This window comes from Palaemon carinicauda, chromosome 14 (assembly GCF_036898095.1).
Source record: "Palaemon carinicauda isolate YSFRI2023 chromosome 14, ASM3689809v2, whole genome shotgun sequence".
In the NCBI taxonomy this organism is placed as follows: Eukaryota; Metazoa; Arthropoda; class Malacostraca; order Decapoda; family Palaemonidae; genus Palaemon; species Palaemon carinicauda.
Genome location: NC_090738.1, coordinates 21246045 through 21266044, shown reverse-complemented (window position 1 = coordinate 21266044; position 20000 = coordinate 21246045). Strand labels below are relative to the sequence as shown.

The following is a 20000-nucleotide window of genomic DNA, read 5'->3' as shown; positions in this document are numbered from 1 at the left end:
TAGGTTGAGAGTTCTTTTATCTACTGCAAGGTGTGAATTTTCTTGGATTAGGGGAGTGGAGTCAATAAACTAATTTTACAAGGAACATAAATTAAAGGTGATAAGGATTTATTTCTCTCACCCTAAATTAGAGATTAGAGTAACCTCAATAATTTCATGTTAGTTGACTGTCATCTTTCTTGTATAACCCCCTCCCCAATATTCTAAATGAATGAGGTCACTTTATTCCATTTACCACATTTGGTATGAGATTCGTGCTATACAAAAGAAGGGTGTACATTGGATTGAGTCAAAGAAAGGTCTATACTCTGCAGGATTCTATGAAACGAAACACAATAAATAACATATAAAACGTATGGACAACACAAATACCAGCTCTTGAAGTGCAGGCTATACTACATGGATCCACTTAAAGTGAAGTGGAGTCTGCAAGGGGTGGAGGAGACTGTTAAGATCAACGATGCTCTTGCTTCAGAAGACGGAGTAACAGGGAAAGCACAGTGACGAATTTTAAACTAGTATCGATACCCTCACCTGACAATGGAGTACCTGTGCCTCATATCTGCAGGACTGTGATGTGCTCTTGGATAACAGGTACAGGAGCAGACAGTCGTGATGCTGTTATAGGACCCCATCCTTTCATGCGAGATCTCCATTCCATCGTTGGCACTAGCGAGAAGTTTTCCATTAATGGCCATAAGTTCCCCATCTAGAGTTACCACAGACTGTGAAGCATCTTGCATCTCGTAGTCTCCCGTTTTGACATCTTCTGTGTTCCTGTTAAGGATTGACATAATTGATACTAAAAAGGCCAAACAAAGTTTATGTGGATATCTCTAGAACTGAGACAAGATAGTGAAAAAGCTGAAATAGGTAACTTGATATTATTTGGATAGAATTTGTTGTCATTGTGCTATGGAAAAGGAAACATTAGTGCATCAGGTGAAAAGAAAATACTCTAATTACAAATTTTTTTCTTGAAGGGAAAAAAAATTAGGTAATTTTGGGAGTCTCGGAATTATTTTAATTAGAAGGCACCTTTGATCTAGGAAATTAGAATTGAAGATTCCCATAACACAGATGTAGAGTGATAAGTAACCTGGTAGTTGTGAAATATCTGCCAGGGAAAAGGAAAGGTATGTCCTCACCCCTGTAGAACACTGCTAGATATCGAATGTTGAAATGAAGAGGAAAATTATAGCATTAAAAAGTTTTGTATCATTGAATTAAAGTCTCCCTCAAAGATCTGAAGAATACAAACATGAGATGTGTTGAATAAATAAAGTTTGTATTCACGTCATTCAAGTGAGTATTACACTGAATTGGAAGTGAACAGAGAATAGTTATTGTGAAACTGATTGCTGAGGATCATGGTCAAGAAGAAAGTTGAGAGACTTCAAGAGTCAACTAATGTAACTGAGGAAGAACAGTGATTATCAAGAGGAGAAATGTATGCTGATACAATGTCAGCAATAGTCGATTGAACAATGTGTGAGTGAATGAAAAAAAATGGTACACCGACAATTCCGCACTGGATAATTCAGCGCAGACAATTCAGCGCTGCCAATTCAGCGTATGACAATTCAGCTTAGAATCAATTCAGCGCATGACAATTCAACACTAGGACAAATCAGCACAAGGACAATTAGGCGCCAAAAGGCACACATGGTTCAGTGAATGACAATTCAGCATAAGAACAATTCAGCACAGTAACAAGTCAGCATAAGGAAGCAACTACAAGGAAATTCAGCAAAAAGTTTTTACACTTTATTGATAATATATAAAAAGGGATACAAAAGATTTATTAAATTTACATATTAAAAATAATACATACAGTATATGTAAAGAGAAATGAATTAATTTATTTCTGCAATTCAATGAGGTAGCTTATATTTTGTAAGTATTCCGACTAATCAAATCGATTTCCATACTCATTAACAATCGTTTTTATTGCCTTAGCTGTCCTTTGGTATTTTGGGTTTTTTCTACCATCGTCGTGTCCAGCTCTTATTCTCAGTATCCTTTTCTCTGTGCCATCTTGCTCTAGTTTAAGAAACTCGACAAACTTATAAAAGGTTGGATGGTTATGACCTAATGTTAACTGAAGACTTCGGTGCCACCCTTCTAATGAATTATTGGTCTTAGGTAGGTCGCCCTCCACTCGATCAAAAACAGTCCATAACTCGGGTTTAAAAACCGCATCTCTTCTACGACGACGGAATGGACGACCAATCCATGTGTCCTCGAAATAATTTGTTAACTCTTCCAATTCCGGAGGCATAACATCTTGCAATGATTCAAACACATTACAAACATCGTCAGCAGTCACAAAAGCTAAGGCCACCAACATCTAGTATTCTTTGAGGAGTTCAAAATTTTTTCTAGTCGAAAAGATAAACATTCTATTGGTATCGTCGACCCCAGAATCGTACAATAAAAAAGGTTCTCCACTGTGTGTTACACGCAAAAGTTCAGGTAATACAATATCACTGACATCATTAGGTGCTGGAATTGGCTCACCATCTCTTTTTCGTCGGCGCTGAACAGTCCGTTGTAATGAAGTATACTTAGGGAGTAAAACCGTAGCTTCATCTGGCAAAGAGACTTGAGTTTCTTGAATTATTCTTCTTGGGACATCACTAGATGCACTGTCTCGTTCACGTAGGTCAGAAACCATCTTCATTGCTGATACTGCTGGCTGAGGCACATGAGTATGGGGCTTTACATCTTCCCACAAGTTTCCGTTGACATGGATTCGACCTTTGCATCTGTCTTGTGTACAACGCCAAGACTCTTTTTCCATTCCGAGGTTTTCTATCCAAACGATAGCAAAATCCATTTAATAGAATATTCTCGCGTCCTTTCTCCGATAAAATCCGCTCCATATGGCTGGCTTTTCAGTTTTAACTAAGCAAATGTTTATAAACAACTGTATTCCAGAAAAGGGAATATATACCGTCCTATGCTTGTACTATAACTTTCTTTATTATTCAGTGGTTGTTATTCTTAACAACCATGAATTAAAACAGTAATAATAATAATAATAATAATAATAATAATAATAATAATAATAATAATAATAATAATAATAATAATAATAATAATAATAATCTTTATATGCTAATAATAAGATATAGGTGAATGTGTGTGCATTTTTGCACTGAATTGTCCTTGTGCTGATTTATCGTTGTGCTAAATTGTCAAGCGCTGAATTGATTCTAAGCTGAATTGTCATTCGCTGAATTGGCAGCGCTGAACTGTCGGCGCTGAACTGTCCTGCGCGGAATCGTCGGCACACGGAAAAAAATATGATGTACTGTATATAGGCTTATAAAAAATAAAACTAATGTAATTTAACGATGAAGCAATTAGGAGTATTAAGGACACATGATGCAAGTGACAGTGCGACGGGAACAACAGTTCTCTTAAAAGATCATAAAGCTTTAAAAGTAAATAGGTAAACGTGAATGGGAGTGCAACTGTTTTTCAGTATAAGTAAATAAATGGCATAAGTCTATTACAAAATTTCTCGGGAACAGTTTGATATTGGCAAAAGGAGTGGTGGATAGAAAATAAAGGAAAAATTTGATGTAGTTGCTAGATTTTAGAATGCAAGTATTTTTTTTTTTTTTATGAATTACATATAGAATGAATGGTGTTAATGGAAGTGCAGAATTGATTAGGGATAGGGAATTAAGTTCCAAAAACTGAAAGCATTTTCAAAAGAACATCGAAATAGAATGGCAGAATGATGTTATGAGGTAAAATGGAACTCCTGAACCCAAGTAATGAATGTGTATATGAGCTGTAGAAGAATGGGAATGCTCTAGCTGTGTAGTTACTGTAAACAGTGGCTTGGGCAACAAATATCCGATTAGAGTTAAGATAAGGTAATGAAGGTATGGGGTTTTGCAAATGTGTAACTCCAAGGGTAGCCCGCATTATAGTGCATGAAGTGTAGGAATCGGTTGTTGAGTTAACTCTATGGGAAGGAAGGGTGGTTTTCTAATGTTAGAGAAATAAAAGAGGCAAATATAGGAAGGGTCGCCTTACATGAAGAATTTTGGAAAAGAATTACATAGTATAAGGGGAAGAAACTTGAAACTTCTGATATGCTGGATTGGAAACTGGTATCCAGAAAGCGTGAGTTTGTATGACTGGTATAAATAATTGGCAAAGTACAATCACTTGATAAAACTTTTGGGTGTAAGTACATTAAGTATTTGAAATGGATTTGAGGTCGTTTAGAAGATTCAGCAATCAAGAGGAGGAAGTACTTACATCGTCATGAACCTAAGAACCAGGAGATTAATGCACGCAGCCACAACTGTCAGACCAAAGAGGATGAAGACGAGTGAAAGAGCTACATAGCCAGGCTCGGTAGTCAAGGCATTGTTTTTCTATTGGGAGAAAGGAAGAGGACAGTTATTAGTACAAGAAAATATATAAGATCTGCTGTCAATTACTCTATGTACGTAAAATAAAGTGACCAACGACATTAATAATGTAGGAATATCTTGAGTGAGACTTCACGGATCTTGAAATGACAGTTCAGACATTTATCCAGATCTCTCCAGTGCGGTGACTTACATGCTGGAATAATGCAGAAGCTATAAAACTGATATGAATGGAATAGACCTGTACTAGGTTATGAATTATAAAAAATTGTATAATGAGGACCCAAGTATGTGCAAATACAAGGTAACTAATAGTTGAATAAATATATTCGTGAGTATATCAATGATGGGGCGTGTGAGTATCTGTTTTAATGTTTATACATGGCTAACAATCTGTAATGCAAGTACCTGCATAAGTGTTAATGAAGGAAGTTTATAAAGTTACCGGTACTTCATTTTACTAGTTTAATCCGTTCTTGGAGCGAGCTCATAAACAAAAACCGTTTTTCCCATGAGAAATAATGGAAATACGTGTGATGCTTTATACACGTCTATAAATACACATATATACTCATGTTCATAGGGTTTTTTATATAATTTAGGAGCACATTGTAACCCTTAACATGAGAAATAATATAAATTAATTATTGAGAATAAGAAATAGAAAACGGGTTTTGAGCAAAGCGAAAAATGTATTTTTGGGTGATATCGCCATGTCATCCTGATGGAAGGCTACTTTAGGTAGCTTTCTAAGGGATATTTGGCTATAGTGATACTCCCAGAGAATTGACCACAGGTTTCTAGAATTCTAGCTCCTGGTGCGAGTATCCTTAATATAACTTTTAAGGATATCACATAATATCAGGGGACGTATTTCTTGATACGACATATAGCAATCTTCACCCCGAATAGAGTTTTCGCCTTGAGGGGGAAGAGTGGCGAGTTTGAAGGGGAGCCGTTATCAAGGTTACCCGGTGGGTCCCCTCCCGGTACTACTATGGCGTAACTATTCCTTGTTGCATTTAAGCATGGATAGCCGTAGATAGAGTAGTTACGGGTGGGGTCTTTTGTTACATAGTTGTATACTCCTTTTTGAAAGAAGCTAGGGTCCATCAGGACAACATGGCGATATCACCCAAAAATCGATTTTTCGCTTTGCTCAAAATCCGTTTTCTTGGCTCATCCATGTCGTCCTGATGGAAGTATACCAGAGAATTACTTGAAAGTATTATATCTGTGGATTTATATAAGTGCCTTTACTTTGAATGAGTTCCTTATATGGTCTCCTAGACCTTTATATATGACATTACCGTTATTTGTCATATCCACTAAGCTTGGAACTAGCTTAGGGCTTCCTGCCCCCTGCAGGGAAAGTGTCAACTTCGACTATAAGGATTCAAAGTTTGTATCTCCATAGGGACGGACAGTAAATCTCAGAGATTATCTTTTATCCCTTGGAAATCTGTACTCAAGTTGGTCCCTTCTAGGGTTTAATTAAAACTCTAGTATACTTTATTCGTCTGTAACTGAGATAGCAGCAATAAAACGCAAATACGTTCAGTATTTTACCTTGTAACTAGATTATCAATTGTATTTACAATCAGGTATGAATCTCATCCGACATTGAAAACACATCAGGGTCTATATTTTCTCCTTTTGGGAAAAATATGTAATTTCATCGAAATGATGCCACTCAATGGAGATGTCAAACCAAATCTGCCTGATTTGTACAGATTTTGGAAATGCCTGAACACCGTGACGCAACGTTCACTCAGCACTGGTGTTATCGGTCATATATGCACCTATATAGAATAGTGTGTTAATCATCGTTGTGATTTGCACTTGAGGGTAAATGTACCCATGCGCCCGATGCACTGGAAAGTCCCAAAGCAGTTCACTGTTCGTCGCAAGCTTCGTATAGTATTGGAAGAAGTTCCGTGAAGAAGCAGTATTCTTAGGATCATGAACTGTGGGTGAGCTGTCAGGATCTGCTCTGCGAATAAGTAGGCAAGCATTGCTCTCAGTTAATTTAGGGATAAATTTTGATCCTGAGGTTTTGCCTCGGAAGAGCTGTTCTTCCTTGAAGTCTGAAGTTCTATGAAGATAGACGTTAAGACTCCCTAATGGGCATAGGGAAACATCTTCCTTCAGTGGGCAGATTCTCCAAGGACCCCACCTTTTGGTGGGCAGCTCGTTTTTGGCGAGAAAGTAGGATCGGGGAAAGGATTCAGTTCTTCCTCTTCTGTGAACTGAATATGACCTGCATCCCTGATAGGCCAATATGTCACTAACTCTAGCCCCTGAGGCTATTGCAAACAGAAAATTGAGTTTCCTTGTTAGCTCTTCTAGAGTACAATCCTCATTGTTCAGGTTCGAAGCATAGTGCAAGACTTGACCAACGCCCATGTAATGGGCTTTGGAGGGGTTGTCGGCTTGGGTTTAGTGCAACCTTTGGTACCTTAAAAGGGGTTCGCTTATGAGGTTTGTCTCAAAGGCGTATAGAAGAGGTCTAGTTAGGGCCGACTTACACTTGGTTATCATGGTGGAAGTTAGGCCTTGTCCAAGTAGGGGAAAGAAGAAAGGGAGACAGAAACCTGTTGAAATTTCTGTTGGTCCCTTTGTTTACACGAGGGTTACCCCTTTCTTCCAGGACAATCCACAGTGTCTCCTGGTTGGACTTGACTTGTACTCTACAATGAAGTCGGCCACATTCTTCGAGATCCCAACCTTTTGTTCGCTGTTAGGGCGAAAAAAAATCATGAGATGCAAGTTGTTGGTTCTCGAGGATGAAATGTAACAGCCGACTTCTGCACCAGTTTGGATAAAACTGGGTACAGCAGAGGAGATTGGTTGGTGGAAACAGATAAGTTCGATTCCATCCATTCCAGTCAAGAGACATGATGTCTATTGCTTCTGCTTAAGGTTCTCGTAAGGGGCTACATAACGAGGTAGTTTCTTGTTGTCGCTCGTCGTGAAGAGGTCGATCTGTAGTTCCGGGACTTTATCGAAAATAAAGGAGAATGAATCTGCGTCTAGGTACCATTCTGTCTCTATCGGCTTTCGTCCGGGTAGAGCATCCGCTGTCACATTGTGGAACCTTCGAAGGTGAACTTCTTGATAAATGCTATCTTCTCTTGCTGGCCAGGTGGAAGATGGCTAACATCACATAGTTGATGTGAGATGAACTCGAACCTTGTCGATTAGACATATTACTATCACCTCGTTGTTGAGAGCCAATCTGATGTGGACTGTTCTGTGAGGGGATAGTCTCCTCAACGTCAGGAGGACTGTCATAGCCTCCAAGATGTTGATGCGTATCACCACTGGTGTTTGTGGTGGTTGCAAGAAAATTGTCTGTGCTAGGCTCTTATTCGTTAATGGCGTGTGCAATCGGGTCGGTGTCAACATTGTTGATCTCTTCGAGCATTTGATGCGTACCTTCTCCAGACTCCTGGCCTATCCTTAGGCTGTGCTTCTAGCATCGGGTCTGTCACTACTGCGAACCGGAGAGAGCCCAGTGCTCTCTCCTGTTGGCATTTTGAAATCCTCTTGTGTTGGATTAGTCTCTTGACAGATGCCGCTATTTCTCTCCTCTTCTTTAATAGAATGGAGAGGTGGTGTGACTGCAAGTTCCCATGGATTCCTAACCATTGAAACTCGTGAGCTGGAGAAAGGCGAGGCTTCTAGCAATTGATCTTGAGACACAGGTGTTTCAGGAACTGGATCACCCTTCCGGCCGCTTGCAGACAAGTAGCCTTGGATGCTGCCCGCACCAGCCAATCGACCAGTTATCTTCTACCTGTACTCCTTCGGAGCATAGGTGCTGGACGATTGTGTCCGTTAGCATTGCGAATGCCTTTGGGGCTACGTTCAGTCCAAAGGGCATGGCTGAGAAGACAAATTTTGTCTTCTGTAGCCTGAATCCTAGGTAAAAGGACAGGGGTCGACTGACTGGTAGGTGGCAGTAACCAACTGCCAGGTCTATTGAGATTGTATACACCCCTCTTGTTAGAAGGGTCCTTGTGTGTTGCACTGTAAGTATCCGGAACTTGTTGTTCTCGATGAACTTGTTGAGTGAAGACAAGTCTAGAATGACGCTGGGTTTATCCGAGTCTTTCTTGAGAACGCAAAACAGCCTTCCTGAATTAAGATGGACTTCGCTTTCCTCATTACCTTCTTAATCAGAGTTTTGAGGTATATTCTTCCAATAAGGGGGAAGTGTTGGAAGAATTTTTGGAAAGGTGGATTTTGTTCCATTTCCAACCAAGTCCATTCGTAATTTGGCTGTGGACCCAGGGATCGAAGGTCCGATGATCCCGAAAGTGGAAAGTCTACCTCCTACCTGGAACCTCTCATTGTTAGAGGTTCCTGAAGATATGTTTCCGTGACCACGTCCACCTCCACCTTTGGGGGATTTCCGGAGGATCCTCTTTTGGGGCCCTTACCTTTGTAGGACCGAAAAGTGGTAGAGTGCCTTTCAAAGCCTGGATTAAATACAGGTAACTGGCTACCAGCTGATAAGAGACGATCTTGAGGGTGATTTACAGCTGGACTACCATTTGAGGCACCTTGGTCATGGTCACGGTCGGAAATTGTGCAGTTCTAATGATAATTTCCTCTTTGAGGACATGCCCCACTTTTGGAACAGGTTCCTACTCTCTGTGATGACTTTGGTAATGACCTCTTGGACCACTTCCTGTGGGAAAGAGTCTAGGCCCCAGATACATGATGAAATCAGTTTTCTGGGGTGTTATTAAAGTCCTGCACACATTTCTTAGCAGTTCTGATGAGACAAGGAGGCGGTAAGACTCTTTCATCTCCTCTTCCCTTCTCAAGGGATGGTTGGGCAACTTTGGAAGGTTCTCATTAAACTGCTAGCCTGCTATTTCCGGGTCCAACCCCGAGATGGAGAAGGTTAGGTGTACCACTTTCCACTTCTCCTCGCAGGTGGGTGTAGCTAGAGATAATGGTTTATAGTTCTCTAGGATTGGGCAGGGTTTTCCCTCTTTGACTGCTCTCATGACATAGTCCAGGGCTTTCCCCGAAAGGAGGAAGGTTCAGGAGGAAGGAGCAATGAAGGTTGGATGCTTCTTGCCCAATGCCGAGACTTTGGAGTTAGTATATCCTGCCCCTTTTCGGGTCTTGGTAAGGATGTAAGGAGGGCTTGAGCCTTGTCATGTTCGAGGACAATGACTTCCTTTGGTATAGTCTCCTCACGGATGTAGGTTCATCTCGCAGTCTCACATAGCAATCTGGGTACGCTGAAAGCTGGGCCAAAGTTGAAGCTCTTCAAGGGGATTAGACCCCAACTTCCAGGAGATATAAAGCTTCCCATTCAACATGGGCATGTGTTCCGTCTACCTCCAGGGGTTGGTTTGGAGCAGTGAGGGAGGTCAGATATTTTAAGGGGCTTCTTGGTGGACGTCTAAGCTTTGCAGTGTCTGTTGATATCCATGTCCACTGTCCATTGGATAGAGGGATGCTGGACCTGTGCCTGAGGCACACACGTATTCGATTGAGCCTCAGGGAACAGTAGGCACTACAAAGATTTGTTAAGTAGGTAAGGTCCCGGAGAGTTCTACTGGAAGTCTCATACTCACCTTTGGTAGCTTTCGCTTGCTGTATCCCTTGACTCTGTAGTATCAAGGATATCTTTTACAAAGCCATCGGTCAGCAAGGTCAGGCGATTGGAGCGACCCTTCGGATCTCAGAACCTCAGGGATCCAGATACGATGCAGCAGGGGCATAAAACCTGTACATCGTATGCCCACAAAAGTCCTTAATCTTGTGATTGCAGAATACAATTGTACACTTTGCCTTGGCTCCTCCTGTAAGGGAGGAAAAAGGGTGAATGAGTACTAGATGTTTATATCATTGATATAATATATGTTTAAAATACGGGTTCCAGTACCTCAGGAATCCGGATATGATGCAGCAGGGGGCATGAAACTTGCACATCTTGTGGCCACAAAAGTCCCTACTTTTGTGGTTCCAGTGAAATGAGTATAGGGTAATTCATCTCAATCATAAATATACACATGCATAAATAGTATTCTTTACTATTATTTATCATAGCTTAGGATAGTAAGCTAGAAAAGAAGTAGAAAAGACACATATCTGTGTTTCCCGTCCAGGCAATTGCTGTGACCTACAGTATTAATATTTTTATTTTCCTTATCAGGGAAATTACAGAGTGGAATAACTCTCGTACGTAGAGCCGGAGTCAGTGGTTACTAACACTAACTCCACTACTTGTAAAATATTAATAATGGTAGATAATCATTGGTGTTCCGAAGATCTAGGATTCATCAGAATGTTGAAGAAATACTTCACCTCAACATTTTTTAAAACGGTCTCAGCAATGGACTGTGAAAGGATACACAGAGTATGTTGGAAAATCATACTACCGTATGTTATATACTGTAGTTTTCTAACTGCTGTATTTACTATACTGCAGGAATACTGGTTACTGTATAATCTTATACTGTAGTTCTGCCGGTATACTGTCGGGCTAGGCTAGTACCTTGCGGCACTAGCCGACAGAGAGAGAAAAAGAATGGAGAAAAGGACTACCGTATTATTATTGTTTAGTACAATAATTAGGGTTGTAGGGACTACTGCCTCTACTGCCTTCTTTCCAGAATGAGGATTCAAATGGAAGGGGAGGGAATGTATTAATTCTAGCTTCCATCCAGCCACAATTTCTGTTACCGGCTGTACTGCCAGTTACAGGCTTTGTGGATGGCAGTCCAAGAGAGGACCGAAGAATACTCAAAAGTATAATGGGTTTCCCACCGGCAGCCGTCAGGGCCGGCTCAACCTTTCCCGGAGCTTAGCTTCCGTTAGGGAGATGGTCGAAGCGGCAGCCTAACAGCCTTTGTAGGAGCCCGGCCGGTAACCCAGTCAGCCCGGCAAGCAGGGTGATTGTAGAATACCGGCCACAGGAATCGTGACGGACTAGAGGACAGAAGGGTAAGGGAAAGGGTCTTATATTTTACAGAGAAAGGTGGCGGCTGTAAGTCAAGGAAACATGGTTTCCTATACCAGTGCCGTCTTGGCCGGCAGAGGAATAATGATTCCCCAGCCTGAGACATTGCCAGATATAAGATATGTCTTCTAGTCTACAAGGGAGAAAGGTGGCGGCCATTATACCCCCCACTTTCGGTTGTGGACTAGGGAAGCCGAACTTCCTATGCCGGCAACGATGTAACCGGCAGGGGAATGACTATTCCCCTATCGGTACCGTTGCCGGCAACAAGACAGAATACCCTGAGTTACTGTCGTATTTCAAAGCTGGGATACTCGCCGGCAAAGAAGATCGACAGAAAACACTATCCAAGTCAAACCGGAGTACACTACTCGATGGCGGTGACAGAAGATAAGGTTGTTGCCAGGGCTGGCAGCACTCGGGGAAGGAAGGGTTTAACCTCATTTCTCTAAAAGAGAAGCATATCGAATTATACTAATAATTCTAGGAGATATATATATATCTCCGACCGAATAAAAACGATACAAGAGGTTAAACGTTACTAAAGTCTACTAAAACGAGTTAGGCTAACCTAACCCGAGTCAAGATCTCGGCTACGCTAGTACCACCGAGGCCCTATGGTAAACGATAGAAACGTTTAAAAGGAAGAGGAAATATTACATGTGTAAAGCTTATCTTCACTAGTATAATTTTGCCTAAATAGCTAGAACTTCTTTATAGCTAATTACCGGGAATGTCATACTACTAACTAAATAAAGCATTTACTGTGTACGACAGCGGACTTAAATGGCCACCTCCGGGGATGGCAGTGCTCCCCTTAACACACCTAAATTATGTTAATTTAAGTGTGAGAAGGGAGCCAGAAATTATACACAGGAAAGATTAAATACTCAACTTTCCAAAAGATGAAGATGCTGGAAAATGCATGGTAATATTCCTTAAAAACAGTAACAACACCGAGAGCAAGTGGGAGAAACACCGTGCTTAAATGGCTACTCTTAAAGGAATGGTTACGCCATAGTAGTACTGGGAGGGGATCCACCGTGTAACCTTGATAACGGCTCCCCTTCAAACTCGCCACTCTTCCCCACTCAAGGCGAAAACGCCATTCAGGGTGAAGATTGCTATGTGTCGTATTAAGAAATACGTCCCCTGATATTATGCGATATCCTTAAAAGTTATATTAAGGGTACTCGTGCCAGGAGTTAGAATTCTGGAGACCTGTGGTCAATTCTCTGGGAGTATCACTGTAGCCAAATATCCCTTAGAAAGCTACCTAAAGGAATCTTCCATCTGGACGACATGGCTGAGCCCAAAAATATATTTACATCAACTCTAAATTTACCTTTGAGAAAAATCGTGACTACTGTGAAAGAGAGAAGCGAGGACGAACAGGAGGGGTGGTTAGTGAGTGGAGGGAGTATCCCCCTCCTTGAAAACTTTTTGTAAAATATCAGTAGTTCTTTCTCTTGAACAGCGTCCCCCATCACTAACTAAATCCCTTAATTTACACTTTTTTATACTTTTTTCGTCTTTTTTTCTTTACACTCTTACATTTCATCTTTCACAAGGAATCTTTCCAGAGATAACTCCTTTGTTTATTTCTTCAAAATTGTATGGAAATGTGATATCATATTATCAGTGAATAGATCTAGGGGATGTGTTTCTTCAAAATTTTACAGAATTTCTCACTTTCTTAAACTAACTTAATTTCACTTGGAAGCAAGAGGTTTGTCACTCTGTCCCTCCTCTTCCTCCTCCTGAGATTAAATCTCCTCTGCAGCCTCTTGATGCTGCTCCTCTGCTCCTTGTACAACTCATCCTGCTCATTGCTCGTCACCTGCTCACTACCCCATTGTCTTGCCCAAGGACAAAATTTCATTTGTCAATTGCCTCCTGGATTTGTTTAATCCCTCAAAATCATGTTCAGCTATGCATTTAGGCCCCATCCTCCATTCAGAAATTTGGATTCTGTTGGTGATCCCCTCCCAGTGATATCAATCATTTTGAGGCAGCTGATGATGTAGAAGCAAAAGTAGCTGAAGGTGAGGTTGGTCCCTTCGGTAGCCTCGAAGCATTGCTGTAACATTGCCTTTGTGTAAAGCTTTTTAAAGTTCAAGATCACCTGCTGCTCCAAGGGTTGAAGCATTGGAGTGGTGTTGGACAGTTGGAATTTTATTTGGATTAATTTTAATTCCTCCATTAGGTCTTCTTCAATGGCAGAAGGATGGGCAAGAGCAGTGTCCATAAGCTACAAGGTTAGGAGCAGGAAATTGTTTTTCGAGGTACTTTCTGACTTCCGAGCAAAATCCTTCTTGACCTATTCCATAAACAAGAGGCGATTCACCCAAGCCTTTTTGTTTGACCTCCATATAACATTCAGTTACGGCTTCTGCTGTGTGTACTTTTCAAAGGCTAATAGGTTCTGCATGTGATACACCAGGAGAAGTTTGATTTTCAAATCCCCTCAGGAATTAGCACAGAATAGAAATGGTAGACAGTCTTTCATGGGGTTGTGACTGAAAATTGTCTTTTCTTCAGCAATAGTAAAGGTCCTCCTGGGCATCTGCCAGAACTGACAGTCTCGTTGCAGTTGAACATTTGTTGTTGCATGTAAGATTCAGAATCCATGAACCTATGGAATTCTGCAACGAATGCCTCGGTTCTTTTCACTTAGGAGTTTGCAGCCTCACCATGTTGCATAACGCTATGGATGCCAGTTATTTTTTTTTTCGCAAATAATGTTTTCAGTACAGTAATCGTATCTCCTACTATAACTGGTGCTCATTTATCAAAACGAGAAGCAAATTTTCAACATTATCAAGAATATGTGGTTATTGTTCCATAAATGTTAGCACCCCTTACACAACATCAGTTGTTTTGATTTCTTACTTTTTAGAATTGAATAAATTGTGGATAGAATTAAATTTATTCAAGGTCTGCCACATGCGTACCTTGATCATACTTCTCGATAATTTTTTCCCCTATAAGTAATCACCTCATTCTCTTTACCATCTTTGTTAGTAATCTTGAGAGCCATTGTCTAGATGCTGTATTGTACTGTTACTTTTGAATTGATAGTAAACAATAGTTCTATAAAGAACTCGCAGTTACAATTCTACAAAGAACGCTTTCGAAGACCCTCGCAAGATAGCTAACTATGGGTGAGGCTTGGAGAGTGAAGATTTAAGGTCTGAGCAAGGAAAGGGTGGTAAGAGCTAAGGAGAAACAAAATTATGTAAAAATCCATCTTCCAGCGTGGATGGCATATGGGTACTGCGCGGCTGCTTTTTATGTATCGCAGGTAGTAATCTCGTTAGTACTTGTCCAAAAAAATGCACATATGGAGGGAAAATTTTGCTCGCACAACCGATACATTGGTTTTGAACCAATTTAAGTTTTTATGTTCATATACAGATTTTCGTGTATTTAGTCACTTAAACCAAGGGGCCACTGTACCTGTATTATTATTTGGTGGTAGATGAAATTTTAAATATCTTATTTTTTAAGTACCTCCTGGCATTGGATCATGGGAGGTATGTTAGTTGGAGGTTTGGCAAGGCCCTTGCTATAATCAAAATTAGTTATAAGTGATATTCGGCTGTCTTTACTTGTTAATAGAGGTTTACAGATGTAAATAAATAGCTCTTTGGTGCATTTTAAATTAGGACAATGCCATAAATGGAAAAAATTATATTTGTATATGCTCTCGAGTTGTTTGTAATCTATTACAATCATTTTATATATTCGTATATGTATATGTATATATATACATATATATATATATATATATATATATATATATATATATATATATATATATATATATATATATATATGTGTGTGTGTGTGTGTGTGTGTGTGTGTGTTCTGTTGAATTTAAATAAAAATATTCAAATTTTCTTTTAATTTGTATTTATTATCAATTTGAACATCTGGGTTGCACTGAACCTATAGACAACCACCCTTACTTCTGTCTGCATTGCAGTAGAGTGATAAGATACGATAACTAGTTTACAGTGAAAAAAATATTGTAATTACATACAGTTGGACACAGGAATTCCTGGTACAGCTCGTTTTGAATTACTGCACCCAGTCACACCCTCTCTGCGAAGCGAGTTCCTGTGTTTAATCCTTCTACCATTTCTGCCATCTCTTTCCATCTGGTTACTCGCCGCGAAGTAAGGATATGACAGGATGCACTTCTTTCGAGCCTAGAGTCCCTAGGACTCGTCTGTCCAACTGTAGGCTACACATTTTACAATGTCCAGGTTCTTGAGCAACACATTTAAAGTTTTTGTAAATAGAATAACAGAGAGCAAGGTTACCTGGAGAGCCACATAATCCCCGAAACCAATGGTCGTGAGTGTGATGAAGCAGTAATAAAAGGAATCTATGTAGCTCCATTTCTCATAGTGCGAGAAGACGGCTGCTCCGACTGTCATGACTATTGTTGACAGCGTTCCTGTCACGCACAACTGATTGACATCGGTGGCATCTTTCGTACTGCAGCCCAGGATTTTCTTGATCTGTTTCGGGGCGATGAGGAATTTGTAATTAACGTTCTGGTCGATATTTATTTAGACTTACAGTAGTTTATGTTAGAGTTGATTCTCTCTCTCTCTCTCTCTCTCTCTCTCTCTCTCTCTCTCTCTCTCTCTCTCTCTCTCTCTCTCTCTCTGACGACCTTCAGTGCAATTTGTTTATATACCCCAGTGTCATGACCCTTCTTAACACACTCATGATTATGTAACCTGCAATTACAATAAATGTGCCAGCAAGGCCCCTATTATACTTCCCCATTATTTATGGCAATGAGGTTTTGCACATTTCTATCAGGTAGAATCCACCATCATTTAGAAGTTTATTTGATCCAAGAAATATAGAATTTATTGATTGTTTAATACATCTCATTTTAATGAAAATTAAAAGAGAGAAGTGCACTATCTCTCCAGTGCACAAACTTATCAAGTTTAGACTACCTCTACAGAAACACGCAGTGGTGAAGTAAAATAAGCTTTAGACATAAATCAAACTTCTCTTCTTTTGTATTTATTGAAAAAGTTGCAAAGAAAATAAATGATGCTATCAATATTTCCTGCGACCATGATAACTAAAGTTTGTTGGACGCTATGTGTGTTGACTGCCTTATGACCATATATAATAGGGTGAGTCAAAGTGAAAAGGATACCATGTGTCCATTCATGGAAAAGACTATAATTGTTAAAGATCTATCTCCTTAGTTTGATGGGGAGGCTTTAGAGAGAAAAAAAAGACGCAAAGAATGAATGTGGAATTTGTTGAAAAATGAAAGCACATGATTAGAATACAAAATTGCGGTGTGACAATATAATTTGATTACCTACTAAGGATAAAAATCGAATATTATAAGAGAAAGACTCGCGAAACAGCAACAGAGATAATAAGTTATATCGTCTCCTAAATGGTATAATGGGAATGTAAATGAAACAAAAGGCTATGAGGGTGGTGCAGTGACGAGGAACTAGCAAATAACTCTCTAGAATTCATTAAAAATAAAATAGAAAATATAACTAGGTCATTTACAAATATTCAACATCAGATGAGTGCAACACCAGATGTACAGATAAAATTAAACGAGATTCAAGAATATAACACAAGACGATGTCACCAGGATTATCAAGAGAACAAAGAAACCAAACTGTGCGATCGATGTAATGACAATATCTGATGTAATTGGAGAAGGAAACTTTTTTTTTAGTCTACCTGATATAATTACGAGAATAGCAAATACAAGTATTGATGGGTGAAGTTTCCCAAATCTGAGAAAATGGCTATAGTTACACCCCTTTTGAAAAGTGCTCTAGAATAAGGAATTAAGCTTGTTTCGAATCTATCCTTTATTTCATTAGTGCTAGAATACGTAATTCTTGAACAACAAATTAGCTATCTGTTCTGTTGTAAATAATATGCTGGAAATGATGGATGAAAACAAATGAGGTATTTTAATATTACTTGATCTTAATGCTGCTTTTAATACAGTTGTGCATGAACTACTAAATGATCTACGGTCCATCGGCGTTGAAGATCAAGCCTCCGAATACCTAAAAAACTACAGTACTTGGTTCACTAACTACGGTGTGCAAAATTGACACTCTTATTCATTACAATAATCACTAAACAGAGGGGTATCTCAGGGGAGTGTCCTTGGCCCAATCTTATTCTATATCTGTACTATTGGTTTGTCGAAATTACTACAAAGGCATGGAGTGAAGTTCAAACCATTTGCAGATGATGCACAATTTTTCTTCCCCATAAATGATATAGACGACACTACTGAAACTAAACCGAATTCTTGCTATGTTATGGAATGGGTGACAATTGAATAAATAAAATGAAATGAAATAAAAGTGAGTTTATGGTGGTTAGAAAAACAAACAGCCTAAGAAACTAGGGCGATATTAAAATACACGAATAACAACTGCTCTATCTAGAAAAGTCCAAATAATTAATGTAGTATAAACTGCTGGATATCATGTTAAAAACATTGTTTGTATAAAGAAGATGAATATTTTGTAAAGAAACTCTGTTATTACCAGGATTGACTACTATAACTCCATCTACTACAATTTACCATAAGTGCAACTTAAGAAATTACGAAACATAATAAAGAGGAGCAAGACAGATAAAAGGTGTCCCATTCCGAGAAATGATCATTACTACACTAATTAATTTACGCTGGCTGCCTATTAAAGCAAGAATTGAGTTTGAAATATGTACAATAACCCATCAAGTTATCAGAACCAGACATCCAAAATATCTTTGAGAATGGCTACATATTGTGCAGCCAACAAATTGTGTTGACATGACAATAGTTACAGATGGTTTCAAATTATTGGAACCTAAGATATATGTCTACTGTAGGCTCTAGAGCCTTTAAATATGTGGTCAGGAGACTATACAATAAGCTCCCACTAGACATCCTAAAGACTGAAGATATTAAGGCTTCAAAAGGAAACTGAAGACTTTCTTGTTCTCTTAAGTGCTTCGATAGTGTGGATTTGATAATAAACGAGCAATATGTGGTGTGAAATGCTGTATGCCTTGGAATGCATATGGTTAAATAACTTTGAAGGTCCTGTAGAGAGAAGGGTTCCCCTGCTGTATAGGACCAGAAAAGCAGCCATTAAAGTAATATAAATAACATTAATACTTTTGTAGGTCTTACATCAGCAGCGATATTAATGGCGAGAATATCATACCTTTTTAATGATAATGGAAGTGAACTTGTTGAGACGTTCACCAATAGACTGGAACATGACCATGCCCAGTGGTATTCCGACGATAGCATATACGATGCAGAAGGCTTTGCCCGCGACAGTCTCGGGCGTCGAATGGCCGTATCCTGAAGAAACCATAAGTACAAATGCAAGGCATGAAATATCTTCTTGTATTAAATTATTTAGTTTAGAGATCAGAATGGCTGCCCAACACGTATAAACTTGCTAGTTACTTCAAACGTTTCCGATACCATTACCCAGAATGCATCACAAAATTGATGTGTCTCACGGTAGAAAATATTCTAATCATTATATTTCCTACATCTGAAAGCAAATTATTACAGCTGGGAAATAGGTTAACAGCAGCAAATATTTGTTTTCATAACTATTAGTTAAATACATATGCACGTGATCGATACATGACGACAATGGATACTGTGTTTCTTCCTTGGCTGCGACGACTTTTATCTGCTTTTCAGAACAAAGTGATTTAATATCTATTTTTATTCTTGCATGAGTATGACCCAGTACATTTTATTATAGAGTAATAAACCATCTTAACTATAAGGAGCAATTGTAAACTTTTATTTGGGCAAGAAATTGCATTAACCTTGCAGAGAAACTTTAGTGGGGGGGGGGGAAGAGCGTCTAGGTGGTACCCCTTTAACTGGAAGGATTTTCTTAGTTGGGCACAAGTTGTCAGTCCCGAAATTCCCCCAAATGACCAGCAAGGCAGAAAACTGCTTCACGCGTCGTTCAATAGAAACGGCAATGGCAGGGATGTCTGAAAAGCTTATCTTTCTTATCCTTATGGGAATTGTTCATAGATGTTATCCGAATGAAAATTGTATTTTGGGATATTAGTTTCCTTGCGGACGGAGGGGGGGGGGGGTTGAGAGCTGGGATAACTCAACATAAGACATCGTTGTTGATGTGGGGGAGGGGGTTTGACGGGAACCTGCATTCAGGTGATATGAGAGATTGTGCTAAATATGTCTTTCTTCATAACGTTGTTACTGATCTTAAAGTATTTTATATTGATTATTCATTACTTCCCATTTAGTTTATTCATTTCTTTATATCCATTCTTCACTTAATTTTTTCCCAGTTATAGCTTGGATGATAATAATAATAATAATAATAATAATAATAATAATAATAATAATAATAATAATAATAATAATGACGATTTGGCGGCAACTGGTGTCAATGATGACAAGGAAAACTAACGCAATTCAATAGCAAATTGGTATATATACATGTATATATATATATATATATATATATATATATATATATATATATATATATATATATATATATGTATGTATGTATGATGCTTACCTATCATAGCAA

General features: G+C 39.2%; 1 protein-coding gene across 3 annotated transcripts in view; it reads right to left on the bottom strand.

Annotated features, from left to right (window-relative positions):
- Nucleotides 1-20000, bottom strand: part of LOC137653470 (two pore potassium channel protein sup-9-like) — a 25726-nt gene that overhangs the window by 2763 nt on the left and 2963 nt on the right. Inside the window, exons 2-6 of one of the 3 annotated variants that reach the window (XM_068386893.1) lie at nucleotides 19989-20000; nucleotides 18627-18769; nucleotides 15714-15914; nucleotides 4282-4400; nucleotides 535-777 (exon numbers count right to left, since the gene is read on the bottom strand). The exon at nucleotides 19989-20000 is cut by the window's right edge and continues 144 nt beyond it. In XM_068386893.1, coding sequence (XP_068242994.1) covers nucleotides 535-777; nucleotides 4282-4400; nucleotides 15714-15914; nucleotides 18627-18769; nucleotides 19989-20000 — 718 coding nt within the window. The remainder of the gene's footprint in view (nucleotides 1-534; nucleotides 778-4281; nucleotides 4401-15713; nucleotides 15915-18626; nucleotides 18770-19988) is intronic. The other 2 variants (XM_068386894.1, XM_068386895.1) reach the window with 2 other exon arrangements.